Source organism: Phytophthora cinnamomi, assembly GCF_018691715.1.
Source record: "Phytophthora cinnamomi strain GKB4 chromosome Unknown Contig83, whole genome shotgun sequence".
In the NCBI taxonomy this organism is placed as follows: domain Eukaryota; phylum Oomycota; class Peronosporomycetes; order Peronosporales; family Peronosporaceae; genus Phytophthora; species Phytophthora cinnamomi.
In genome coordinates this window covers 264,402-290,518 of record NW_027151016.1, presented here as the reverse complement: position 1 = coordinate 290,518, position 26,117 = coordinate 264,402, and the positions used below count along the sequence as shown (strand labels likewise).

Here is a 26,117-nt window from a genome sequence, read left to right as displayed (position 1 = left end):
GGTGAGGATGCCCTTGTTCGGGAAGCTGAGAGACGCAGGTATCAATGCGAGCAGCCCCTTATGCTTCTGGCACTATTCTTACATCCTGTGCTAACAACAAACGCAAAACAATTGCTTGATAAAACACCACTCACTTCAAGTGCCTCAATTTGTTACATCGGCGAGTACTACTATCGGCGATTTGTTGGTGAAGACACTGCTGGATTGATGGGGGAACTACTTAGCTGGGTTGAAGGAAACACTAAGTCGCCTGAGTACAAACAAGTCGGGACAATCCCTGCATTTTGGAAGATGATGAGCAGAATGCACCTCAACAGCAAGTTACCAGCTCTAGCCATTGTGGTTCTATCGATTGGTGTGAATACAGCGACTTGCGAGCGCTACTTCAGCTGTGCGCAAACAAGTGCGTGAATGGAATCGAAGCGAAACCAATACTGCCAACCCACGCAAGAAAAGGTTGGTTAACCCAACAGAACCCCGGCGTAGCGATGAAGGATTTGAGTGCGTTCACGTCATGGCTAACGAGAACAATGACGACATGGAATCTGACCCATCCTTATTTAATGAAGGAGTCGCTCCTGAACGAGTGGTCGATCATTGGCGAGCTGTGGTAAGTGATTTGGACGACGACGACGAATTTTGAATGGATGCCGAAGAAGCCGCAGCAGACGCACGTGATGCGGAGCGTGTGGAGCTTGAAAAATAAGGTTTTGGAGATAATTGATCAGGCGAAGGCTCCGATTCCCACAGGCGACAAACGGCCCTTTCCGGATCCTAATGACACTCGAGGCATTGACACGTTTCCACAAGAGAAAGTGAAGGGTTTGCGTGCGCAGAAAGGTACGTTGGCTGCACTTTGTAAACAGGGTGGCAGGTGCGGGGCACAACCAGGTAATGCTAGCTTTGGCTGCATCGTTTTTATCTATGAAATCACAACACTTACTTTTAACGTTTTGCAAACAGCAGCGCTCTTTATGAGCCCTCAACGCGTACCTCAGAGGAGGTAAGGTCAGCGTCTACAATGAATGAAAAGTTCACCTGTATGTAATCGACTGGGGTCGCAAACGCTGCTAATGCACAGCGGTGGTACTATGCTTGGTTGTTACCAAACGCAGCACCCATTCCCCTCCAGGAGTGCTCGTAGGAGAGAAGAGATGAATGTACTTCGTATTGCCACGGCTTACGTGCATATACATTACATCAACATCCTTGCCAAAACGCTTCACCTCACCATGGCCAACGCAGCAAATGCCGACTCTGGTTGTGCCAATAGCGAAACAGATGCGACAGGAAATCAAACTCGACCACCATATCGCCATCCTTCGCCGCGGTCTTGTCGCAGTGCAGAGTCGCGTTGATGCGGTGCGCGATCACCAGCACCGTATTGTTCGCGAACGTCTGCTAGCCGTGCGCTGGATCAGCGCGCCCATGGCCGTGGCCTCGTCCAGTACCACCACCTTGCTGTCCTTGAGCAGTGCAAGCACGATGCAGATGAGCTGGCGCTGCCCCACCGACAGATTGCCGCCGCCCTCCGTCACCTCGAAGTCCAGCTTGGCGCCCCAGCCACACAGGTATGCCGCCAAGCGCACCTGCTTTAGCACGCGCCACAGACGCTCGTCCGCGTTCTCGTGGAACGGGTCCAGGTTCTCTTACAGCGGGCCGCTGAACATCACCGAGTCCTGCGGGATGATGGCCAAACTGCGCCGCAGCTCGCGCAGCTGAATGCTCGCGATGTCCACGTCGTCGATCAACAAGCTGCCGTTGTCGAAGTCGCAAGTGCAGATACGTCACCATAAGTGAGCTCTTGTGTGTCCCCCAGTTCCGAAATTGACGCAAAACACCTGATCTTGCTTCACTGTGCTCCGTAGAGATAGTATCCGCCGACCTCAGCTCCAGGAACAAGTGAGTTCAGCTTTAGATCATGAAGATTATACACGCAAGCACGCTAACAGCTCCACCGCTTTTCTTGCCTTTGGAAGCATCACGGTTAGACGGCGGCCCGGAGAAGAAAGTGGCCCGGGACGGGCTCTAGAGATGGCCGACGGTCAGGTGAAGAATGCAACGCATTGAAATCGCTTGCCACGAGCCGAAGTGCGCGTTTTTATGTAAAGCCAAAAACCACCCGTTAAACCACCAATACCAGAGGTAAAACCATAAGAACCTGGCGTTTGGTTTTACCAAGGTATTATTACCATGGTTTTGCCAATCCTGATTTTTGGTCTGGCCCCCTCAGATTTTGGTTCTGGCTCCGCGCCTGTGTCAATCCTGTTGAGCACCACTGTATCCATTTTGATGTAAACCAGATTTTTCACACTCAGGCAAAGTTTTCGGTGTGCTCATCTGACAGACCGACCACAAAGCTTACGTTGACGTGGTTGAAGTTGTGGATGATTGCTTAAGGCGATTTGTTTAACAAAAGTGTTATCACCATCACATGTTTGACGAAATGATCAATACGGTAAAGTGAAATCGATCGGATTCGCCCAGCGGAGGTAGATTCCGCAGATGGATGAACAGTATCGGTGAAACCCCGTGCCGTGCTTCAACCGACAGCCGCACGTCTCTTTTTGCATCATGACGATCCTATCACCTGTCCACCTGCTGCGGGTGGATCCACTAGACTGCCGCTGGATGTAGCAGTTCCGTCCCCAACTTCAACAATTCAATGACGTGTCGACGCAATGCGTCCTGCTACCGAGACAGCGAAACGGCCGCAACGCGGGTGTCCATTTCCCATTCTGCGGCTTCCAGCGCACTGAACTCGGTCTCCTTGCGTCCAAGATGCTTCGTCGTTCGCTCCAAGCAAAGGCCCTCGCTTCCGGTAGTCGTCTGGGAGTGCAGACCTCTTCGACCCGCGCTCTCAGCTCCTCCGCAGCATCGGGGGAGTACGACTACGTTATCGTCGGCGGAGGCTCTGCTGGCTGCGTGCTCGCCAACCGCCTGAGCGCCGACCCGAACAACAAGGTGCTGCTGGTGGAGTCCGGTCCCAACGATGTCGGCAAATGGGACTCGGTCCGCATCCACATGCCCGCCGCGCTGGCGTACAACCTGGCGGACGACCGCTATAACTGGAACTACTACACGGAGCCCCAAAAGAACTTGGACGGCCGACGAATTCCGTGGCCGCGCGGACGCGTGCTTGGAGGTTCGTCCTCCATCAATGCCATGGTCTACAACCGAGGCCACGCCTTCGACTACGACGACTGGGAGAAGGCTGGCGCCAAGGGCTGGAGCTACGCGGACTGCCTGCCGTACTTCAAGAAGTCCACGACCCACGGTCTGGGCGAAGATGAATACCGCGGTGGCAGCGGCCCGATGCGCGTCACGCGCAAGACGCAGGACAAGGCCCAGCCGCTCTTCCAGGCGTTCATTGATGCGGGCGTGCAGGCCGGATACCCGGAGGCGGTGGACATGAACGGGTATCAGCAAGAAGGTCTCGGCTGGATGGACATGACCATCCACAAGGGTAAGCGCTGGAGTGCCGCCGCCGGCTACCTGCACCCTGCAATGGATCGCAAGAACCTGACGGTCATCACCGACACGTTCGTGAACAAGGTCATCTTCGAGGGCAAGAAGGCGGTGGGCATTGAAGTTGAAGACAACAAGTCCAAGGCGATCTCGCAGATCCGCACGGCGAAGGAGGTCATTCTGTCCAGCGGAGCCATTAACACCCCACAGCTCCTCATGCTGTCCGGTGTGGGTGATGCCAACCACTTGAAGGAGGTGGGGGTCCCGCTGGTTCACCACCTGCCGGCCATTGGCAAGAACATGGAGGATCACCTGGGCACCTACCTGCACTTTGAGTGCAAGAAGCCCATTACTCTCTACAACGCCACTTGGCGCTTCCCGCACAAGATGGTTGCGATTGCTCTGGAGTGGCTCACGTCTCAAACCGGCCCTGGTTCGTCTTCGCAGATTGAGTCTGGCGGCTTCATCCGAACGTAAGTTGTGCGCTGCGCGGGTTATGATTGATTCTCCAGTTTTGTAGTACTCACACGCATGCCTCTGCTGGTCTTGTATTGTATAGTGCCCCTGGAAAGAACCACCCGGACCTGCAGTATCACTTCCTGCCGGGCTCCATTGACGAAGGACTTCACGTTCGTGCAGGCCACGTCATGACTGGCCACTGCTCCACAATGCGCGCAACCAGCCGCGGCTACCTCAAGCTGCGCAGCAAGAACCCGCGCGAGCACCCGATCATCGAGCCCAACTACCTCGGCACCCACGAGGACATTGTCGACATCCGCAACGGCGTGAAGCTCACCCGTGAAATCTTCAAGCAGAAGGCCTTTGACGCGTTCCGCGGCGAGGCACTGTCGCCCACTGACAGCGCCCAAAGCGACGAGGAGATCGATGCCTGGGTGCGTCAGAACGCTGGCACAGTCTACCACCCGTCGTGCACGGCTCGCATGGGCGAGGGCGAAAACACAGCTGTTGACTCCGAGACGCGCGTGCACGGCATGGAGGGCCTTCGCATCGTGGATGCGTCCATCATGCCTAACATCGTGAGCGGCAATCTCAACGGACCGGTGATGATGATGGCCGAAAAGGCTGCCGACATCATCTTGGGCAACCCAGCGCTGCCGAAGTCGAACGTACCCGTGTACCAGGCGAAGAACTGGGAGACCAGCCAGCGCTAATTGGTCGTATCCATCTCTGATGTGGAGCGGTGCCTGACGGCCTCGTAGACTCGTTTTGATGCCTCAATCAATGTTCGTATCGTTGAAATCTCTGTGTACACCCCCACTGACGTGGACTATGGACGCCCAAGGCAAACTCCATTCAAGTAAAATCAGCTAATGCAATAGAGCTTGCCCGAATGAAGCAAACCCTTCATGGTCACTACACCCTCAAGTGATCCACGGTTGCACACAAAACAATGATCGCATCTCAGCATGGTAAATATGACGTGCAAGTCACCCAGCGACGTGCTGCTCGAGATCGTCATGCCAAGAGGCTGGATAATGCAGGTGTTGTCATCTGTGATCTTTACTCTGTCGTTGAGCTTTGCGCGTTTGAAAGCCGACCATCCATCGCTCAGCAACGTGAGCATTTTGTCGTCGTCCATCAAGAAAGGCACCGGCCCAGTTCCGTTAGCTGAAGTAAGCGCGCTGTACGTCTCATCGACCGACATTTCGCCATTTAGTCCTCCCTCTCGCTTGCTTCTAATGCCGTCCACCATGGTAGCCCACGAGAATCCCGACGACGACGCCTTGGGTTCTTCGCCAAGGTCCTGTTCCACATCAGGTAGACCGTTTGCTAGGTAGTACGCTCGAATGAACTTCTTCAGATGCGCAGAGCTCACAACGCCCAGAAGGACCATGGACTTGTCGTCCTGAACAACAGGAATATCCTGGCTTGGAAGTCGATGAAGCGCCAGAAGCAGCCTTGCCACCGTAGTTTTCTTAGTGATATACACCGTGAACACCTCGACGATATCCCCAGCACATGCGTCCGGTTCGAAGTCCAAGATAGGAAGGAATGGAGTGCCACCAACAACCAGCAACGTGTCGTACACTGATCTCTCCCTGAACAAATTCGACGTTGCCATAGCAGCAAGCACAGCGCAAAAAATCGGGAGGATCAACGACATTTCACCGGTGATTTCGAGCGTGATCACAGCCACGGACACTGCTCGCGTAGCGGCACCACCAAAAGCAGCAGCTCCCGCCAGTGCGTATGCACCGGGCGTTGCACCAATGCCCGGAAACAATGTTGTCAGTGCCTCGCCAAATAGCCGACCGAACGCAGCACCACCGATAAACGTAGGAACCCAGACACCAGTTGGCATCTTCAGCGAAATACACACCGGCAGAAGAAACATAAATATTGCCGGTAGAATGGACAACGTGTAGAACTTGGAGAACTTGTACCACGAGTCGGGAAGGCCCGATTCAGTGAAAAGTGTCGACAGCGTGTAAATCGTCGTACTGTGAGCGAACTCACCAGGGACGTAGGTTAGAGTTCCGCACAAGACAGCGACAACAATGGGATCAATCCAGTCAACGAGCATTCTTTTCCAAGTCAGCGATGACTTGCGCAGATCTCGTCGAGTCTCGGCTACAACGCGCAGCAACTTGATCATCGCAGTGCACAATAGTCCGAGAAGCGCTCCCATCAACATGTACAGCGGGATTTCCCAGATCGAGAATGGGTCGTCACCGAACGACGTGGCCAGAATTGCGGTGGTGGCTTGCTTTGATGTACTCTTCGCTAGCACCAGGGTCAACCGCAGCATAATTGCGCCAGACACGGCACTAATGAACGCTTTGATGTAGTTCGACATGAGGTAGTAAGTTGCCGTGACCTCCATCGAGAATAGGACGCCGCCAATTGGGGACGAGAACAGCGAAGAAACACCGACGGCACAGGCCGCAGCTAGGAGCTGAATCCTGCCGTTGAGGTGCGAGCTGAAGCCGCAGTAAAGTGGCGAGCGCAGGAGGTGATGCGTCACGATTGACATGATGTGCACGTACGCACCTTCAGTGCCAACGACCAAACCAGCGCCGACCGAGCATATCAACCCCAGGATTTTAGTCACGAGGGTGGCGAAGTCGAAGTACCCAGGGAGATACAACCGCGGATCGATGCCAGTTAATACCGCCTTCATCTGCGAAACCCCAGAGCCTTGAAACACACACGAGAGCGAACGAGAGTTAGAAACCCTCGCCATCGTACCAATATTACCACCACCCTTTTACCTGCTGCTACAGGTGCAATCCGAGTGATAAGAAGACCCACCAGGGTGAAGACGAGGGTGTGTCCCGTCCAAATGAAATACCGCGCAGGTTCCGATGTCGTCTGGCTAATCATCGTGTCTCTCAAGTCCAGCAGCTCCTGGCAGACACTGCAACTCAAACACTCAGCCCTCTATTCACTCACGCCAAACGTCCCACAACACTATCTTCACCTTCTGATCCCGTAGTTGAGCGGTCCTCCAATGACCCCCAGGAGCACCAAGAAGCTCACGGCCTTGAGCTGGCGTCGATAGTACTTCTGTTTGTTCTTGGCGCTCGCGCGATCCCCACCGAAGAGCGAGCCGCTGGACATGGAGCGCTGCGCCGCGTACTTGCGGAAGGCGTCTAGCAAATCCGAGTCTTCACTTCGAGCGTCCACATCGACTAAATAGTCCTCCACCGAGCTGTCCTCATGGCGATACGACGCGGCCCGCTGCTGGAACTCGCTTAGACTCGCGATTCGCCCCGTGCGGCGCTTATGAGCAGGCAGCAGCTGGTCCTGGAGCTCATGGGCAGCACCGATAGCGGACACCATCCGCGCTACCAACAGCGAATTGGCGAGTGAGGCCGAGGGATTTGAGCCCGGCTCGAGTAAGCGCTCCCATCCATGTCACAGGGTGACGTCGTGCACTTTTACTCGATGCATTCCGATTCCGATTCCCGTTCCTCGTTCGTGTTCAGCGCGGAATAATAGCAGCTACAAACGGAAGCTTTGGTAGTAGCGCCCACCGACGCAGTGAGCTCGGATGGGGTCGAACAAGCAGGTTCTCCATCGAATTGGACGATTGGTGCTATACATTACGCTGCGGCGCAGAACTTGCCCGAGCGCAGGAGTCCTTTGGTAGTCACGACGCCCTCCAGCGCCCCGTGGTCGCACACGAAGCAGTGGTCGCAGCGCAGCATGGTGAAGATCATGTGCAGGTCGTCCAGCGGCGTGTTGCTGGAGATGGTCATGGACATCGGCCGGATGACGCAGACCCGGCCCTCGGTGATCTTCACGGTGACGTTGAGCTTCTCGGCCTTGGCGCTGTCCCAGCCTTCGTTCAGCAGCCCCAGCATCTTCGCGTCGTCCATGAGGAACGGCACCGCACCAGCTCCACCTCCAGCTCCGAGCACGTGCGGCTTCTGGGTCGACAGCGCGTTGTACGTGATGTCGATGGAGCCCATGCCGTTGAAGCCGCCGGTGTTGTCGGTCCGCGTGTTGAACGTGAGCTTGTCCTTCAGCGTGGCCCACGACATCGGCGGCGGATCGCGCTGGGGCCTTTCGCCAAGGTCTTCGTCGACACCTCCGAGGCTGCTGGACTCGTAGTACTTCCTCACGAACCTCCGCAACTGCGAGCCGCTGACGACGCCCAGCAAGATCATCGTCGCTTCGTTGTCGACGACCGGAATTTCGTGATGCGGGAGCCGCTGGAGCGCGAGCAGGATGCGGGCTATCGTCGTTTTCTTCGTGAGGTAGACCAAGCACGGCTCCACGATATCACCGGCGGTCGTGGTGGGCTCGAAGTCGATGAGAGGGAGGAAGGGCATGCCACTCACGACCAGCAGCGTGTCGTAGACGGATTTCTCCTTGAACAGGTTCGAGACGGCCATCGCCGCGAGAGAGGCGCAGAACAGCGGGAGGATCATCGACATCGCTGCGGTGATTTCCAGCGTAATGACCGCCACGGAAAGCGCGCGCGTTGCGGCAGACCCGAACGCAGCAGCTCCAGCCAACGCATACGTCCCAGGGATCACATTGATGCCTGGAAACAGCGTTGCGATCACCTCGCCAAACATGCGCCCGAAGGCAGCGCCTGCGATAAATGTCGGCACCCATATCCCGGTGGGGATCCTCAGCGTGATGCACAGTGGCAGCAAGAACATGAACACGGCGGACAAAACGGAGAGCGCATAGTACTTGGACACCACTTGCCACGCAGAGGGAAGCTCGTCTTCAGTGAATAAAATGGCAAGATCGTCCATTGAGTTGTGCTGTGCAAATTTCCCAGGCACGAAGGTGAGCACGGCCGTCAGTATTGCCACGACGAGCGGATCAATCCATGTGACCAGGACTTGCTTCCATCTCTGGGACGACTTTCGAAATGCGCTCCTGCGCTCGGCGATCTTGCGCAAGAACCACATCATCGCCGTGCAGAGCAGTCCCAGCACAGCGCCTAGCAGGATGTATAGCGGTATCTCCCAGATCGTGAATGGACTGACAGGAAACTGCGTCTTTAGCACTGCCTGCGTTGCGAGGTTGGATTTACTCTGGGCCAGCACCAACGTCACGCGCAACATGACTGCCCCAGACACCGCGCTGATGAACGCCTTGATGTAGTTGGACATGAGGTAGTAGGTGGACGTCACCTCCATCGAGAAGAGCACCCCACCGATGGGCGATGAGAACAGTGACGACACGCCCACCGCGCAGGCTGCGGCCAGCAGTTGCAGTCGCCCATTGAGGTGCACACTGAAGCCCTTAAACATGGGCGTTTTGAGCAAGTGGTGCGTGACGATGGACATGATGTGCACGTAGGCCCCCTCCGTGCCGACGATGAGACCGGCACCGACCGAGCACACCAAGCCCGCAACCTTGGCCAGGAAGGTGGAGAAGTCGAAGTACCCAGGGAGGTACATGCGCGGGTCGATCCCCGTAAGAATTGACTTCATCTGCGAGACCCCCGACCCGGCAGCGACAGGAGCGAGCTGCGTGAAGAAGAGCCCCAGCCCCGAGAAGACGACGGTGTGCGCTGTCCAGGCCGCGAGCTCCGATGCGTAGTTGGGGGCCTGGTCGACTAGCCATCCCCTCAGCTCAACCAGGTAGTTGTACAAACTGCACAAACAGCAACAACAAGAACGTCAGCCCCGTATCAACCAGCATTGAAGTTGAGCCACGACGACGAATTACATGCGGATGCCGTAGTTCATGGGCCCCCCGATGACACCGAGCAGTACCAGGAAGCTCACGGCCTTGAGTTGTCGGCGATAGTACGCGTTCTTGTTCAGCGCGCGGCCCCGCTCGCCCCCGAAGAGCGACACCCCCGAGATCGACCGCCGCCCGCCGTATTGGCGGAACGTCTCGAGGAAATCGGATCCGTCGCTGCCGCGCCGACCAGCAGCGCCATTCACGTGCGTGTCCGAGACGCTGGGGCTGTTCTCGTCCCGCAGCAGGGCGGCGATGGGGATCTGGCGGTCGTTGCTGGGCCCGCTGATGCTCTGCCCGTCGTAGCGGGCGGCGCGCTGCTGGAACTCGTGCAGGCTGCCGATGCGCCCCGTGCGCCGCTGGTGCGCCGGCAGCATCGCGTCGGTCGCGCCCAACTGGTCCTTTGCCAGCTCCATGGCCGCTGCCAACCTCCGACAGCCCTCGATCTCACCCCGCAGTACTCGCAGCGCGTCGACGGATTCCGCCTGACTGCTATTTCCAGGCTGCTGCGCGATGCGACGACGCGCCAATGCTGCGACACCAAGCAGCGCGAGAGCGAGATGCGCGGCGCGGCGATAAAGTGGAGAGCTACTAGTATATGTGAGGCTGGGCAGCGTCTTGGCGTCGCCGCGAAAGAAAATACGACAGGTGCAAATTTTGGAGGAGCCGGAGAGCGAGGAACCAACCTTATCTGCTCTCCAGCTCTGAAGATATTCGGCACCTTTGGCGCACGTGGTGGCGGTGGCGCTAGTCATTTACAGGAAGTAACGCACTGCAGCACACGCCGGACAAGGCGTTCGGGTGTTCGCAGGTCATAACGCACAAATGAATCGGGCACCCGATTTGGTGCGTGTATTCGTTTACAACTCGGTTGACTTCAACGTCGTCAGACTCATCTTGACACAGCTCCTGCGCGGAGCGAGGAAGCGTACTTGACATTTGACGTAGCTCTAGAAACCAAGCTAACCTTACTTCTTTGCCATACTCGAGCGAGGAGTGTTGGGCAGCGCATAGTTGCAGCTGGCCCCACCCTACGCGCGTCTGCAGTATGCGGTAGCTACCCGCTTATCTCTGGCTGGTCTCCCAGTTCTTCGGCTGGTACACGGGCGCCGTCGACTTGGGCAGAGGGGTCTTGCCCAGGATGATGTCGGCAGCCTTCTCAGCGATCATAATGGTCGGCGCGTTCAGGTTTCCGCTCACGATGTTGGGCATGATGGACGCGTCGACGACACGCAGGTTGTCGACGCCGTGCACGCGCGTCTGCGGGTCCACGACCGTGTTCTCGTCAACGCCCATGCGGTTCGTGCACGACGGGTGGTACGCGCTCTCCGTGTTCTGGCGGATCCACTCGTCGATCTGAGCGTCGGTCTGCACCTCCTTGGACGGCGAGATCGGGTCGGCGCGGTACTCGTCGAGCGTCTGCTGCTCCAGGATCTCGCGCGTCAGCTTCACGCCGTTGCGCATGTCCACCAGGTCTTGCTCCACGCTCAGGTAGTTGGGCTCGATGATCGGGTGCTCGTGCGGGTTGTTGCTGCGTAGCTTGAGCCAACCGCGGCTCAGCGCACGCATCGGCGAGCAGTGGGCCTGCATGGCGTGGTAGGCTCCGGGCGTGAGCTGACCCGTGAGCGAGCCAGGCAGGAAGTGATACTGCAGGTCTGGGTGGCGCTTGCCGGGGGCGCTGCGGATGAAGCCGCCCGACTCGAGGTGGGCCGACGCGCCCATGCCGGTCTGGCGCAAGATCCACTCCAGGCCGATGGCGACCATCTTGTGCGGGTACTTCCACGTCGCGTTGTGCAGCGTAATGGGCTTCTTGCACATGTACTGGATGTACAGGTCGAGGTGGTCCTCCATATTCTGGCCGACCGCGGGCAGGTGCTGCACCAGCGGCACGCCCACCTCCTTGAGGTGGTCGGCGTCGCCGATGCCCGAGAGCATGAGCAGCTGCGGCGAGTTGATGGCGCCGCCCGAGAGGATGACCTCCTTGGCGGCGCGCACCTGCGTGGCGGTCTTGCTCTTGCGGTCCTCGGTCTGGACGCCCACGGCCCGCTTGCCCTCGAGCAGCACCTTGCTCACGAAGGTTTCGGTGACCACCGTGAGGTTGGGGCGCTGCATGGCCGGCCGCAGGTAGGCGGAGGCCGTGCTCCAGCGCAGGCCCTTCCAGACCGTCATGTCCATCCAGCCGAAGCCCTCCTGCTGGAAGCCGTTCATGTCGTCCGTGAACGGGTAGCCGGCCTGCACGCCGGCGTCGATGAACTTCTGGAACAGGATCTGGTCCTTCTGGTTGCCGCGGACCACGTGCAGAGGGCCGTCGCCGCCGCGGTAGTCGTCGGCGCCGAGCTCGTGGCTCTGCGCCTTGCGGAAGTAGGGCAGGCAGTCGGCGTAGCTCCAGCCGTCGGCGCCTGCCTCCTGCCAGTCGTCGTAGTCGTAGGCGTGGCCGCGGATGTAGACCATGGCGTTGAGCGACGACGAGCCGCCGAGCACGCGGCCGCGCGGCCAGGGCAGGCGGCGGCCGTTCAGCTGCGTCTGCGGCTCCGTGTAGTAGTCCCAGTTGTACTTGTCGTCGCCCAGGTTGTACGTGAGCGCGGCGGGCATGTGGATCTTCCACGAGTCCCACTTGCCGCGGTCGCTCGGGCCCGTCTCGACCAGCAGCACCTTGTTGGCGGCGTCCTCGCTCAGGCGGTTGGCCAGCACGCAGCCGGCCGAGCCGCCGCCCACGATCACGTAGTCGTACTCGCTCGGCGATGCGGCGGCGGACGCGCTCAGCGCGCGCGCGGGTGTGGGCGCGACGCGGCGCAGGGCGGCGGGGGAGCGGCGGAGCGACTGGCGCAGCATCGGAGCCTCTGGTTCAACGTGTGCGGTCGCGAGCCGATCTTAGAGTGAGCGACTGACCGCAGTTGTTGAGGATCCGGCGCGGATTGGTGGAAATGCCTACACGGTATCAGTCAGGCGCTGGCAGCCAGTATGCGGGGGCAAAGATGAGGAGGAGCCGAAGCCAAGGGGGGCTGCAAGGACAGCGGGCGTCTGCGGTGTGGACTCGCCTGGTTTGCTGTGGTTGACGTCGAGCACGGAGCCCGCGTGTCGCAGCACTGTGAAGGCACTGACGCGGGGAATTTCGCCGATCGAGGGCACTCAAGCGGGATTTTCGCCGGACGACCGCAGAGAGCCGGAGCGCGGAAGCCACTTCGCGCCAGCTGGAGATTGACACCACCGAAGCTTGCGGCCCCAGCCTGGGGCTCTGCTGTGGATGGCAAAGGGGTGTCTACATGTACCTCATATTGGTGGCGGAGTTTCCCGGGAGTATGAGATCGTGTGAGCAGCGCGATGCGGTCGGCAGTGCCGACTCGGCACCCGCTGCGAGATCCGTCGCCATTCTTGCCGGAATGGGCTGTCCACCTTGCTCGCTGTGGAGTGCTGCCTCCGCTATCCTAGCGAGCGGCTGGGCTGCTTTGAGAACGTATGGACTTGCAGCGGTCAGGGGCTGCTGGGGGCGTGCGATATTTCATCGCTGCGAGCTCTGCACAATCGCGCTGAATAAAAGTGGTGGTGGTGGGGTCAGCACAAGGCGTGGATCCGCTGGAGTTGTTGTAGAGTGTTATCTGGGGACGACTGCCTGATTAACCGTAGATTAGACATGGCGAAACAAAGTGTACGCTTGGCGGAAGTTTCAAAACGGCATCACTGATGCTGCATCATTCGCGTGATGCCTTGGTCAAAGTAAAACGTTGAAAGTTCCAGCATGGAGCACGCACTACATCTGCATGTCTAGGAGGCCACCTTCAGGAGCTCTTAACCGAGGACGGGGAACGAGTTCTCGATAGGGGGCGGCCTTAAAAAAACAACTGAATTCTGAGTAAAACCTTCAAATCGCTATTCCGGCGACGCGAATGTTTGCAACTGCTGATTTCTGATGAACATTGAAACGACTTTAAACAGAGTGTAAGCGAACGGTAAAGGTAAACGCAGAGTTTGAGAGGCCGTTTTTTCTTTTGTTTTCGTTACCACACGCAGGATCCCCCCATGCATTTATTTTCTTGGACACCTGCTCTCTATCCATCTAGGATAGCGTTCTTACATGTACAGCGCGTACCTCCTGTCCCTCCCATGGTAGCTTAATCTAGCGGTCTGCCGACTAATGACCTACTGACTCAAGTTAGCCATTAAAAATAATTATTATTTTTAAGTAGTGAACTATTATTATAATAAAATGTTAATTTAACATATTGTTTAGAAAAAAATTAAGCTGCGGATATAAAATAGAAATTGTGTACCAATAGGCTGGCACAATTACTCATTCTTCAGCAACGTGCAAAAACGCTACGTCGCGCGCTCGTAGGTACTCGTAAGTAAGCAGTTTCCACCGAAGTCAGCAAAAGTCCCTCAATTTTAAATAGCACCCTCTCGACAGGGGATATGTTCGAAAAGGCGAAGCTTTACTACTGGCGAAAGATGGGCTACCAACTAGGACATATCTACCAGAAGTTTTTTTGACGCAGTACTGTCGTCAAGAGCCCAGACTACGACGTTTGGAAAGAATACAAGACGTATTACGAAGAGGAGACGAAGACCGAGTAGCTTTGCCGTTTGCGTCATGGAGCCGCTTGGTCGTCTTGCCTGCTAGCTGCAATTACATACCGGTATCGGGAGACATGTTCGTTAACGAAAGCTTACTATCGATTCAAAATTATGAACACTTTAAAATGGCGGTAATCACTGTATTATCATACAGGTTAGTGCTCTCTCACTATTCAACAACTATATCTCCATTAGGAACAAATGTGCACACTTACACCGAAGCGTCTCGCACTTATTCGCTATTGGTTAGTTTCAAGTTCTTGACCTGTCTGGATCGACTTCTTCACGTCTCCACCACGAGTGCAAGTCGACGTTTGTTATTCATGATCTGTGCTATTCACTCGGTCCGTTTGGTGTCGTAGCACCATGCGTAAACTGACAAGTTGAGAGTGATTTTTATGCATTCGTTCCTTCTCCTGTCAAGGGCACGTGCTCTTCGCTGTCGTTACCTAAAGGATCGATGAATACGTGTTTACTTCTGAAGTAGCTTGTTGAAGTCGTGTAAAGTGCTCTTTCGGTCGTGACATGCACGATTTTCACCAAATTGAATTTTCGTTGCTAGGGCGATAGGAGTGCATGTGCAACTCACTATATAAACACATATGCCTGAATCACTTATAAGATGACAAAAGAATAATGGTTTTATAACGGTGTGTATAGTATATAACAGGATCAGGCAAGACATTCTATGCCGAGTTGGGTTCCGGTCTCCCTGTCCTCTGCCCCCTGTCCCCGCGCAGCGTGTTAGCTAGGTATGACAGCAACTACCCTAGCCATGTTTTCAGGTACCTTACGTGTGCAAATTGGCGCGTTTCCTCCCCAGTTCTCCAACCAGTTCAGACGGCGTACAGTCAATCAACAACAGCGATATCTGGGCTCGATAGTACGCAAACAGAGGACATCTTTGCCACACAACTTACTAAATCCTGGTGCCTCCATAAACGCAACAGTGAAATGTTTGATGGATTTGTGGCCGGTGATGATAATTATCCAGGATCTCCTTCGATGCAACCTGGGAGCACGTCACGCAGCTCAATTCGACAAGATTGACAGCTCCGGGGGGTTCCACAATGTGCAGTGCACATGATGGCCCCTACGAATCGACGACGGCATCGCGATCGTGGCACACAATCTCAGTAGCATCCTAGGATACGCGTTCCCTCTACTTTCATCTCTGCGGGGTCCTGAGTTGTGCCACGATGCTCCGCCACGCGTTGCGCGTCGACCATGCAGCAGCACGCAGTGGGCATGCGCTAACAACCGCTTCAATGCGCGGACTCGCCTCCTCCGCAACATCAACTGCGTTCGACTTCATCATCGTCGGTGCGGGGTCCGCCGGTTGTGTGCTCGCCAACCGCCTGAGCGCCGACCCGAGCAACAAGGTGTTGCTGGTGGAGGCGGGACCCAGCGACCGCAACCGCTGGGACTCGGTCCTGATCGAGATGCCGGCGGCCGTCCCCATCAACCTGGCGGACGAGCGGTACAACTGGAACTACTTCACGGAGCCGCAGGAGTTCCTGAACAACCGACGCATCGGGTTCCCTCGCGGTCGCGTGCTCGGCGGCTCGTCGTCTATCAACGCTATGGTGTACAATCGAGGTCATGCGAAGGACTACAATGACTGGGAGGCGAACGGTGCGGAAGGGTGGAGTTATGCCGATTGTTTGCCGTATTTCAAGAAATCGCAGAACCACCAGCTCGGTGGGGACGACTATCGTGGAGGTGACGGCCCTCTTCATGTGTCGAGGGACACGCAAAAAGACCAGCCGTTGTTTCAAGCCTTCTTGGATGCCGGAGTGCAGGCGGGTTACCCGTTCACCAATGACATGAACGGGTTCCAGCAGGAAGGTGTGGGCTGGCACGACTTGACCATCTACAAGGGCAAACGGTGTAGCTCGTCGACTGCCTTCTTGCACCCCGTGATGGAACGCCAGAACTTGACTGTCGTGACGGACACTCTCGTGAACAAGTTGATCTTCGAGGGCAAGAAGGTGGTTGGCATCGAGATTGAGGATAACAAGACGAAAGCCGTGTCGAAGATTTTGTCTGGGAAGGAGGTGATTCTTTCGGGTGGAGCCATCAACACGCCGCAGCTACTGCTGTTGTCAGGAGTGGGTGACGCAGATCACTTGAAGGAAGTTGGTGTGCCTCTTGTTCACCACTTGCCAGCAGTCGGCAACAACATGGAGGATCACGTTGGCCTTAACCTGCAATTCTCCTGCAAGAAACCTGTTACGCTGTACAATGCCACCAAGCGCTTCCCGGGCAATGTGCTCAAAATTGGCTACGAATGGTTCACGTCGAAGACCGGCCCAGGAGCTAGCTCCCACTGTGAAGTGGGCGGATTTATCCGAACGTAAGTCATTGATGCTTTCACGAACTCACCTACTTTTCGTTTCAACTAACTTGTTTTTGCCAACCAGCGCACCTGGAAAACAGCAACCAGACTTGCAAATTCAGTTCAGCCCTGCCGCTGTGGATGGACACTATCAGCTGCGGGAAATTGGCCATGCCATGAGCGGGCATATCTCGCTGATGCGAGGCTCCAGAAACGGCACCCTCAAGCTGCGTAGTGCCAATCCGCGTGAGCACCCCATTATCGACCCGAAGTACATGGCCGAAGAGGAGAGCCGAGTCACCCTCCGCGAGGGCGTGAAGCTGACCCGCGAGATCTTCGCTCAGAATGCGTTCGCGGAGTTTTGCGGCGAAGGAATTTCTCCTCGCGACAGTGTTCAGTCCGATGAGGAGATCGATGCCTGGGCTCGCAAGTACGTCGCCACCGAGTTCCACGTGTCGTGCACGACTCGCATGGGCGTGGACGACAACTCCGTCGTGGACCCGCAGACTCGCGTCCATGGACTGGAAGGTCTCCGTATTGTGGACGCGTCCATCATGCCGAACATCGTGAGCGGCAACACGAACGCGCCCGTGATCATGATCGCTGAGAAGGCCGCGGACATGATTCTGGGGAATCCGGCGCTGCCGAAGGCTGATGTGCCGATGTACGAGCCGAGCAACTGGGAAACCAGCCAGCGGTAAGGCGCAGATTGAAGTGAGCGCTCGAATTCTAAATGAATCCTTACAGTAAGCTTATCAGGTTTTTATGACCACTGTTCCTGCCCACCGGAATGATGTAGACACTTCTCGTAGGTAATTGATCCTTTTCACAAACCATTCCAGGCGACGTCGCTGCCGTGCCATGTAGACATTGGCCGTGCAACGCTACAAGTATGTACGGGACAGCGCTGCATGCCGCGATTGATCACGGCTTCGCGAGGCAACGATCCACGCAACGTCTTGTGTGTTCTCTGTTCGAGCATCCTCAGGCGGTTCTCGAACAGCGTATGGCCGCTGTGTACCAATCGACAAGGCACGGTATCACCGAATCCTTGGGGGGACGTGTCATTCTTCGTTTCCTCGGGTTCGTTACGATGCTTCGCCACGGGTTGTGCGTCGACCATGCAGCAGCACGCAGTGGGCATGCGCTAACAACCGCTTCAATGCGCGGACTCGCCTCCTCCGCAACATCAACTGCGTTCGACTTCATCATCGTCGGTGCGGGGTCCGCCGGTTGTGTGCTCGCCAACCGCCTGAGCGCCGACCCGAGCAACAAGGTGTTGCTGGTGGAGGCGGGACCCAGCGACCGCAACCGCTGGGACTCGGTCCTGATCGAGATGCCGGCGGCCGTCCCCATCAACCTGGCGGACGAGCGGTACAACTGGAACTACTTCACGGAGCCGCAGGAGTTCCTGAACAACCGACGCATCGGGTTCCCTCGCGGTCGCGTGCTCGGCGGCTCGTCGTCTATCAACGCTATGGTGTACAATCGAGGTCATGCGAAGGACTACAATGACTGGGAGGCGAACGGTGCGGAAGGGTGGAGTTATGCCGATTGTTTGCCGTATTTCAAGAAATCGCAGAACCACCAGCTCGGTGGGGACGACTATCGTGGAGGTGACGGCCCTCTTCATGTGTCGAGGGACACGCAAAAAGACCAGCCGTTGTTTCAAGCCTTCTTGGATGCCGGAGTGCAGGCGGGTTACCCGTTCACCAATGACATGAACGGGTTCCAGCAGGAAGGTGTGGGCTGGCACGACTTGACCATCTACAAGGGCAAACGGTGTAGCTCGTCGACTGCCTTCTTGCACCCCGTGATGGAACGCCAGAACTTGACTGTCGTGACGGACACTCTCGTGAACAAGTTGATCTTCGAGGGCAAGAAGGTGGTTGGCATCGAGATTGAGGACAACAAGACGAAAGCCGTGTCGAAGATTTTGTCTGGGAAGGAGGTGATTCTTTCGGGTGGAGCCATCAACACGCCGCAGCTACTGCTGTTGTCAGGAGTGGGTGACGCAGATCACTTGAAGGAAATTGGTGTGCCTCTTGTTCACCACTTGCCAGCAGTCGGCAACAACATGGAGGACCACATTGGGGCGCATATGCAGTTTGCCTGCAAGCAGCCCATTACTCTGTACAACGCGTCCAAGCGGTATCCTCACAATGTGCTCAAAATTGGCTACGAGTGGTTCACATCGAAGACTGGACCTGGCGCGACCCCGCACTGTGAAGTTGGTGGATTCATCCGAACGTAAGTCTTTGCCTCTCGTGTTCATGCGACAAGATTTCATGGGCTAATAATTGTTTGCTCTTCGTCACATTGCAGTGCCCCTGGCAAGGAACAACCTGATCTCCAAGTCGTATTCAGCCCTTGCGCAGTTGACGAGCGCTGCCAGATGCGCGAAGACATCGGACACGCGATAACCGGACACATTTCTCTTTTGCGTGGATCCAACAACGGTACCCTCAAACTGCGTAGTGCCAATCCTCGAGACCACCCTGTCATCGACCCAAAGTACATGGCGGACGAAGACAGAAGAATCGCTTTGCGTGAGGGCGTGAAGCTGACCCGTGAGATCTTTGCCCAGAGCGCATTCGAAGAGTTCTGCGGCGGTGGAATCTCTCCACGCGATAGCGTTCAGTCCGATGAGGAAATTGACGCGTGGCTTCGTAAGTATTCTGGAGCGGAGTTTCACGTGTCTTGCACGGCCCGTATGGGCGTGGACGACAACTCCGTCGTGGACCCGCAGACTCGCGTCCATGGACTGGAAGGTCTCCGTATTGTGGACGCGTCCATCATGCCGAACATCGTGAGTGGCAACACGAACGCGCCCGTGATCATGATCGCTGAGAAGGCCGCGGACATGATTCTGGGGAATCCGGCGCTGCCGAAGGCTGATGTGCCGGTGTACGAGCCGAGCAACTGGGAAACCACCCAGCGTTAAAATGAAAACCAAACCAAATTACGAAGTGCAGGGAATTGCGTTAGAAAAATGAATTGACTTGGTTTGCATTTCTTACAGCTTACTTGACGACAATCAGTTCTGACGCTCGTGCAGTTTGCCTTGGCGACGCAAACGGCAATTCGAACTATTTACAACTGGAGTGAACTGAGGATGCCTGACGTCGAGTCCAAATGTACTTGGAGTTATCCGGCTCAAGTGGAACCCATTTGCGAGTGCTTGGCGTCGCCTGGTACCGCGATCCCACTCGAGCTGCTGCCTCAACACGCTGGATCCAAACGAGTCTGGTGTTGCTAGGATCAACAGGGGTCCACTTCTTGCTACCAGTTCGTCGTTGACTGCTTCGAGGAGCAGATTTCACGTCAGCCTCGGCAGAGCCTCTTACCCAAATGAGACTTGAATTGGTAGGATCTAGCGGAACCCACTTGTGCTTTGAAGAGGAGCGCTTTGAGCTTTTCACAGTAGTTCGTTTCTTGAAGCTGAGAGGTGCCGCAGATGATGCTACTAGTTCAACAGCTGGGGCATTCTCTGAGCGGTCTTCTGGTGCCCGACTCAGTGCGATCATCTGTGACTCGGGGGCTGCCCTCACATCGAGCTTAAAATCTTCGGCCCCGCTCTTGGTAGTAGTGATTCTTTCGGAGACTCTAGCAACTTTTTTGTCGGTGTCACAGCTGTCCCTGGTTACTGCAGGAATCGCGGCCTCGGCGGCTGCTTCAATCTCGGTCTTCACATCATCGTCGATACTGACCGCAGAACCAATAAGGCCAGCCTCGTCAACATTGCACTGGTCTACTACTGCAGAAACCAATGCTTCCACCATTGCCACCACTTCCGAATTGGTATCTTCAACTTCGCTGCTGGCACCAGTTCTCACAAGCTGTGACTTGCTGACCACGACAATCGCCATATCTTTCTGAGGGGCCATTCCCGTCAGTTCCTCGAACTTGGAAGTGTTGACGGGGCTTGTGGCGATGATGCTGGTTGCTAGGTAGCTCTCATCAACGTTAATACTGTCCCGCTCACTGTCATTAAGCTCGCTGACCACGCCCGCAGAGCTGGTGTCAGCGTCGTCACTGGTAAAGCCATCCACTGTGTCATCACCGAGAAATTCGTCGACATCCTCATCGTGCGCGACAACACTTAGCACATTGTGGTCATCCTGATCTTCATCTTCATCGGAGACCTCCTGGGCGGCTTCTTCTCCAAACGCGATGTCATCGGTAGCACCATCCGCTAACTCCTCGAACTCCGATTCTACGGAGATGTTCACATCCAGCTCATTCTCGGCAACGTCAGCGTTAGCGTTGGCGGCACTTGGAGTTGTCCACGCGGGGCGGTGTAGCCAAATGAGTTTGAGGTTCCTGGGGTCACGAGTGAAGCACGGTCGCTCCAGAGTAAGCCTCAACGGAGGGGCTCTGGCTGTCGAGGCGTGGCTGCTGATGTTGCTTCGTTGACTGCTCACATTGCTGCCAGCGGTGATCCTTCCGTCTCGACTGCTCTCGTATGTGCCAGTGCTCCTGGGGCTGCTCGTTTTGCCCTGACTACTGACCGCAGTAGTGGCATTGCTACTGGTACTGCTTGGAGTAGGAGTGTGCTCGGGCTCCGGCTTAGACTCCAGAGCCTGTTCCAGCGCTGAAAGCCACGTCTCGAACGTTGCGGCGTCGGGCGCCTGGAAGCTCCGCCGCTTCTTGCCGTGCCTAACCGTGAACCGATGGCGGGCGATTTCTCGCTCTGTGAGAGGTTCAAGCCGCGCCGGGTACTGCAACAGAAACTCCTCGCGCCCACCAAGCAGTGAGGGGCGAGACATGGCGAACACGGGCGCCTCGGGCGCCGGCTGCTCCACCAACCGAAGCTCTGCCTTGTGCCTGCAGACATGAACGAGTCATATTAGCTTCGATGCCAAAAACTTTCGCTGCCGGGTGGAGTTTTCAACTCACCAGAAGAGGTGCAGGGCCTTGGTCTGCATCGGACAGTCGAGCCCGGTCATCCTGCCGCCTGGTCTTGCTTGGGTAGGAGCTGGCAAGTTGCGAAATGGCAGGGCGCGCCGGCTGTGCTAGGCAGGGCAGAGTACAGCGTCAACACTTTTTCACTGGGCGTTGGCCAGTTTCGCGCTTCAGATGGTCTCTGCTGCCCGCGCCGTGGCAGATGTGGGCTGCTGCGATGTGAAACCAATTGCCCGTAAATTTTGCCGGCGCTGGCCGCAAAACGGTCTCTCGCCAAGGTATGAACGAGGCTATCTCTGCGGCCACGAACGAATTTCCAGCCAGGAGCTCAGCTTGGCGCTGTACGCTGCGCCGTGTTGGCAGTTTTACGCAGGTGCTTGGGATCAGTTGAAGGTGTCGGAAGGTAACAAACGCTGTATCGATTTTGCATGTTTCAGTCTTCAAGTGAAGGTTGTGCAACGTGGCACTTCTCCGACCTATATGCAGCATGGACGATGACGCCTCCTGCGAGCTGTAGCCCCGCAGTGCCATATTCGCGCCATTGCTGCTGTCGTCTCGCTGGCGGTAAGCTACCGTGGTTCGGCGCAGTGCATGGCCGATGGAACGTTCGTTTGGCCTCAAGCTTTTTCATCGAGATGCGGCGTTTGACACCTACGGCTGATCTGTGTATAATCGTCGGTGGCAAGCGTGGTGGCACGTTGTGCAGGCCACTCGTCCTCGCCACGGCAAGACACCGTATTGAGCAGTAGCCAAGCGAGTCACCATCCCGTGGGGCTGATGCCACATGACGGGACCGATACCGGCGAGGCAACGCCTGCACGCCCGGCCCAGGATTTCTGCGGCGAGTGCCGGTGCATTGAAACCGCCCTGTTCCAGTGTAGAGGCCGTTATCACACGGCTCGCTCCTCGGTGCCAGATGTGCCATGCCATGGCCATCGAGGCTTTGGCGCGTCCCGCTTCGCAGCCGCGATTCCACGAAAGCTGAGCCTTCAGACAACTATGCTGGTCATTTGGATGCGACACTGCGACGCCGATGCGCTCGTGAACAAGTGCACCGAGTTGGTGCCACCGACCAAGTCGAGACCATCTGCTCCTCAGACTTGTGCAATACTATCCTCGACCGAATTCGTACGTCTCAAACCTCCGGGACACTTTTATTTACCGCCCTGAAAGTGACTTCGACTTGCTTCGCTCAGAGAGTCTCTTGCTTCAACCGATTGCACTTTATCATTCCTCGCTTTCCATTGGTCCTTCTTCCGCAATAGTCTTGTTCAGCATCACTTCAGAGAGGTTTCGGTGGTCACCATACTCGGACCAAATCATCAACTGATGGTAACGCAAATGTTTCGCCTCATCGCCAACCGTGGCATTTCAGCTACACTTCGGTCGCGAAAGGAATGGCCAGCCTCGCCGGAAGCAAGCGCCCCGCGGAGGCCGCGTCGGCGGCGGAGGGCGCCGAGCCAGGTACGACCCATTGCCACCTCCATCACCTTTACGTCTTCTCCCACCTGACGTATTTTTACCTGCAGTTCGCAAATTGACGAAAACCGAGCGCCGGCGAGAGCGCAAGCAGGTGCGCGGAGGCAACTAAGTGACCCATTTTCTCTAACCGAGTGAGATGCACTGACCCACTTTTTGCCGTCCCATTGCCAGTCACCTGCGGAGAAAATTGAGTACCAGTACCGCATCCAGGTGCAGAACTGCGCCCAGCAGAACGATGCCGCGCGCGCTCTCCAGGTGTACGAGCAGATGAAGAGCGAGGGCGTGAGCGTGGCCCCGTACATCTACAACGTGGTCATCAACGTGTGCAGCCGGGCGGAGGACCTGGCGGCCTTCAAGCCCGGGGCATACTCAGCGTACCAGGACATGAAGGCTGCCTGCGCCAGGGCCGCGCAGCAGCAGCAGAAGGGCAAGAAGCAGCAGACGCAGGTCACCGAGCCCATTTACAGCGCCATGGTCAAGATCTGCAGCAAGGCGCAGGACTTTGAGGCCTGCGAGACGCTCATCGCCGAGATGGAAGAGGCCAAGGTGGAGCCCAAACTGCGCACGTTCGGCCCGCTGCTGCAGGCGCACAGCGACGCCGGCCACCTGGACAAGTGCGTCTGGGTGCACGGCAAGTTCCTGGAGCACGAGCTGGAGCCGACGGAGGCCGACTACGTGGCGCTGCTGCGTGCGTGCGTCAAAGCCGCGGATGCCCAGCGCTTCTACGCCTTCCTGGACAAGTTCATCGACGACATTTGGCAGCCCAGCTTGTCCACGTGGGACGTGCTCAAGGAGTGGTTCAGCAGGTGCGGACGTTTGGCTGCTTGGGGGTGCCAGCGCCAGTGGTTTAACGATACTGGGTCGGATTTTGTTGCAGTGAGGCGGCACGGGTGGACGGCCGCAAGTGGAAGATCTCCGAGGGCACCGTGAGCAAGGACGGCGTGTGCTCCATCACGGGCGACCAGCTGCAGTCGCTGGAGCTGTCGCCCGAGCTGACAGCCGAGCTGCTCGCCAAGGTGCGTGGTGGCAATGCCGGGGAGCGGAGCCATGTGCTCCGTTTACGGCCGCAGTCACCGAAATTGCGCGCTGATATCTGACCGTTTGATGATTCTGTCTTGCCACATCCTCTAGATCGAGAAGCTCGTGCGCACGGACGAGAAGCGCATGGCGCAATGGGACGAGTTCAAGCAGTGGCTGGAGCAGCACGGCCCCTTCGATGTGGTCATCGATGCCGCCAACGTGGGTTACTGCAACCAGAACTTCGAGGGGTGCGTAAAGTCTCCAGTGTGTTTGTAACAGCCGAGCTTGGGCTTTGCGCGGCGCTGACTAGCTGCTGCCCGATTAAACTAACTCGATGGGTGCACCGTATCTGTCTATCTGTGGATGCGATGCAGCGGCGGCTTCAACTACCGGCAGATCGAGCTCATGGTGCGGCACTACGAGGCGCAGGGCAAGAAGGTGCTGGTGGTGCTGCACGAGCGCCGCACCTGGGACGAGCAGGTGCCGGCCGAGCACCGCGCGCAGATTGTGCAGTGGCGCGCCAGCGGCAAGATGTTTAACTGCCAGCCCGGCAACAACGACGACTGGTACTGGCTCTACGCTGCCGTGAAGCTCGGCGGCCGCACGCTCATGGTGTCCAACGACGAGATGCGGGACCACCACTTCCAAATGATCCACAACCGCGCCTTCGGCCGCTGGAAGGAGCGCCACCAAGTGCACTACCAGGTGCACGGGTCCCGCGTCACGGTGGACGAGCCGCGGCCCTACTCGGCGCGCCCGCAGCGCGTGGGCGACGTCTGGCACTTCCCAGCATCGTCGGCGTCGTCAGAGTCGTCGGAGCAGTCGCCGGGTTGCACCACCGAGACGACGCAGGACGCCGCCGCACAAGTCGCAGATTCGCCCTGGCTGTGCGTGGCGCTCGATGCTTAGGACAAAACTGATTTTGACTTGATTTCAGTATAGACGGATTCCGTTTTTGGACAACAATTACTGTAAAGTTCACAAAACGAGAATTGAGGTTAGAAATAGAAATCCGGTTAGAAATGCGACTGTATAGAATTCTCATTGGAGCTGCGGTAAATTGGTACCGTGTACCATTCTCATAAATCGGCCTCCTGCGTGCAGAGCCGCTGCAACGTTGGATGGTCCCTTGACTTCAAAGAGGCGCGACCGGCCTCTCTGAGGGCTTTTTACGCCAGTGTGTGCGTTGCGAGCGTCGTGCATAGCGCTCGGACTCTACTGTGACAGCCCGTCCTGGATAGACTCCGTCCGTCAGCGGGGCGGGGATCTGCGCGTTTCGATGGGGGTGCGGTGCACACTGGTGTATCGCTGCGAAACGGCGTGAGTAACTGCGGTATGTTCAGCATGATTGTATCGCTTACATGTGTGGCTGCTCTTGAGGGGTCTCTTGGCGTGTTGGAGGCGCGAGGGCTTTACCACGCTCGCGAAGACGGGCCGGCGAGAACTGCCGCGCCTTACCAAGTCCACATAACGTCGGCCGAGCAGCGTTGCTCATTTAACCGCGGACGTCAAAGGAGGAATGCTGTGTGCCAATCGAAGCTTGCCGGTTCAGTTTACTGCGATACTTTGCAAAGCTTGAGCACTAACTGCAACTAGACCATGTGCAACGCTGCTTGGAAACTGCTGGCAGCCAAAGCTCAAAAGTACGGATCCAAAGCCTCTCCAGTGGAAGCTCACCTCCGAAAACTGCAAAGGTATTAATACTTGTCCTTCGTTAAATAAACATGTATCCACTACTGCGCGACAGTCGCTGTTGCTGTCGACCAATATTGATACGATAGAGCCCGAAAGAAAGCACTCGAAGCCGGCAATAATAGCCGTACCTAGCAATAATAGCCGTACCTGGAGTTCGTCACTACTCCCCAAAAATATCCGGCGATAGCGACGCAGCACCGTAGCGCCAACAAGGCAACGTCCACGCAAAAAACGCTGCCAGCGTAAGTCGTTCGTGCTGCCTCACCGCAACAAGCCCGTCTTGTTTTTTTGCGTTTGCTGCACGGGCGCTCAACAAGCAAGGCTGTCAGTGGTTTACGCGCGGGCTTTCCCATGGTTCAATCGGTCTTTTAGTCAGCAATAGGCCTTGTCGCCGGCGATGGTGGGCTGAACAATGCAATTGTGTGCCCTATTTCGAGTCCTTGTTGGCGGTCTCCGCAGTTTG

General features: G+C 56.7%; 7 protein-coding genes across 7 annotated transcripts; 2 read left to right on the top strand and 5 right to left on the bottom strand.

Annotated features, from left to right (window-relative positions):
• Positions 1 to 1,370: 1,370 nt before the first annotated feature.
• Positions 1,371 to 1,643, bottom strand: IUM83_11252 (Multidrug resistance-associated protein 9; the record flags this gene model as incomplete). Its single annotated transcript, XM_067935800.1, has 1 exon — positions 1,371 to 1,643. One exon carries the CDS (start codon positions 1,641 to 1,643, stop codon positions 1,371 to 1,373), a length of 273 nt encoding a protein of 90 aa, XP_067785064.1.
• Positions 1,644 to 2,781: 1,138 nt separating this feature from the next.
• IUM83_11251 (choline dehydrogenase) lies at positions 2,782 to 4,640 on the top strand (the record flags this gene model as incomplete). The annotated part of the gene is made up of 2 exons (XM_067935799.1): positions 2,782 to 3,941; positions 4,028 to 4,640. The coding sequence occupies 2 exons, from the start codon at positions 2,782 to 2,784 to the stop codon at positions 4,638 to 4,640; spliced, it is 1,773 nt and encodes a 590-aa protein (XP_067785003.1).
• Positions 4,641 to 4,792: 152 nt separating this feature from the next.
• On the bottom strand, positions 4,793 to 7,272 carry IUM83_11250 (Chloride Channel (ClC) Family; the record flags this gene model as incomplete). The annotated part of the gene is made up of 3 exons (XM_067935798.1): positions 4,793 to 6,610; positions 6,742 to 6,847; positions 6,911 to 7,272. The coding sequence occupies 3 exons, from the start codon at positions 7,270 to 7,272 to the stop codon at positions 4,793 to 4,795; spliced, it is 2,286 nt and encodes a 761-aa protein (XP_067785101.1).
• Positions 7,273 to 7,535: 263 nt separating this feature from the next.
• Positions 7,536 to 10,058, bottom strand: IUM83_11249 (Chloride Channel (ClC) Family; the record flags this gene model as incomplete). Its single annotated transcript, XM_067935797.1, has 2 exons — positions 7,536 to 9,552; positions 9,628 to 10,058. 2 exons carry the CDS (start codon positions 10,056 to 10,058, stop codon positions 7,536 to 7,538), a joined length of 2,448 nt encoding a protein of 815 aa, XP_067784960.1.
• A 649-nt stretch (positions 10,059 to 10,707) lies between these two features.
• On the bottom strand, positions 10,708 to 12,474 carry IUM83_11248 (choline dehydrogenase; the record flags this gene model as incomplete). Its single annotated transcript, XM_067935796.1, has 1 exon — positions 10,708 to 12,474. One exon carries the CDS (start codon positions 12,472 to 12,474, stop codon positions 10,708 to 10,710), a length of 1,767 nt encoding a protein of 588 aa, XP_067784899.1.
• A 7,766-nt stretch (positions 12,475 to 20,240) lies between these two features.
• On the bottom strand, positions 20,241 to 21,480 carry IUM83_11247 (Pleckstrin homology-like domain; the record flags this gene model as incomplete). Its single annotated transcript, XM_067935795.1, has 3 exons — positions 20,241 to 20,257; positions 20,379 to 21,379; positions 21,452 to 21,480. 3 exons carry the CDS (start codon positions 21,478 to 21,480, stop codon positions 20,241 to 20,243), a joined length of 1,047 nt encoding a protein of 348 aa, XP_067784951.1.
• Positions 21,481 to 22,854: 1,374 nt separating this feature from the next.
• On the top strand, positions 22,855 to 24,868 carry IUM83_11246 (putative membrane protein, predicted efflux pump; the record flags this gene model as incomplete). Its single annotated transcript, XM_067935794.1, has 6 exons — positions 22,855 to 22,921; positions 22,987 to 23,030; positions 23,111 to 23,745; positions 23,817 to 23,955; positions 24,071 to 24,207; positions 24,334 to 24,868. The coding sequence occupies 6 exons, from the start codon at positions 22,855 to 22,857 to the stop codon at positions 24,866 to 24,868; spliced, it is 1,557 nt and encodes a 518-aa protein (XP_067784950.1).
• Between the last annotated feature and the right edge of the window lie 1,249 nt (positions 24,869 to 26,117).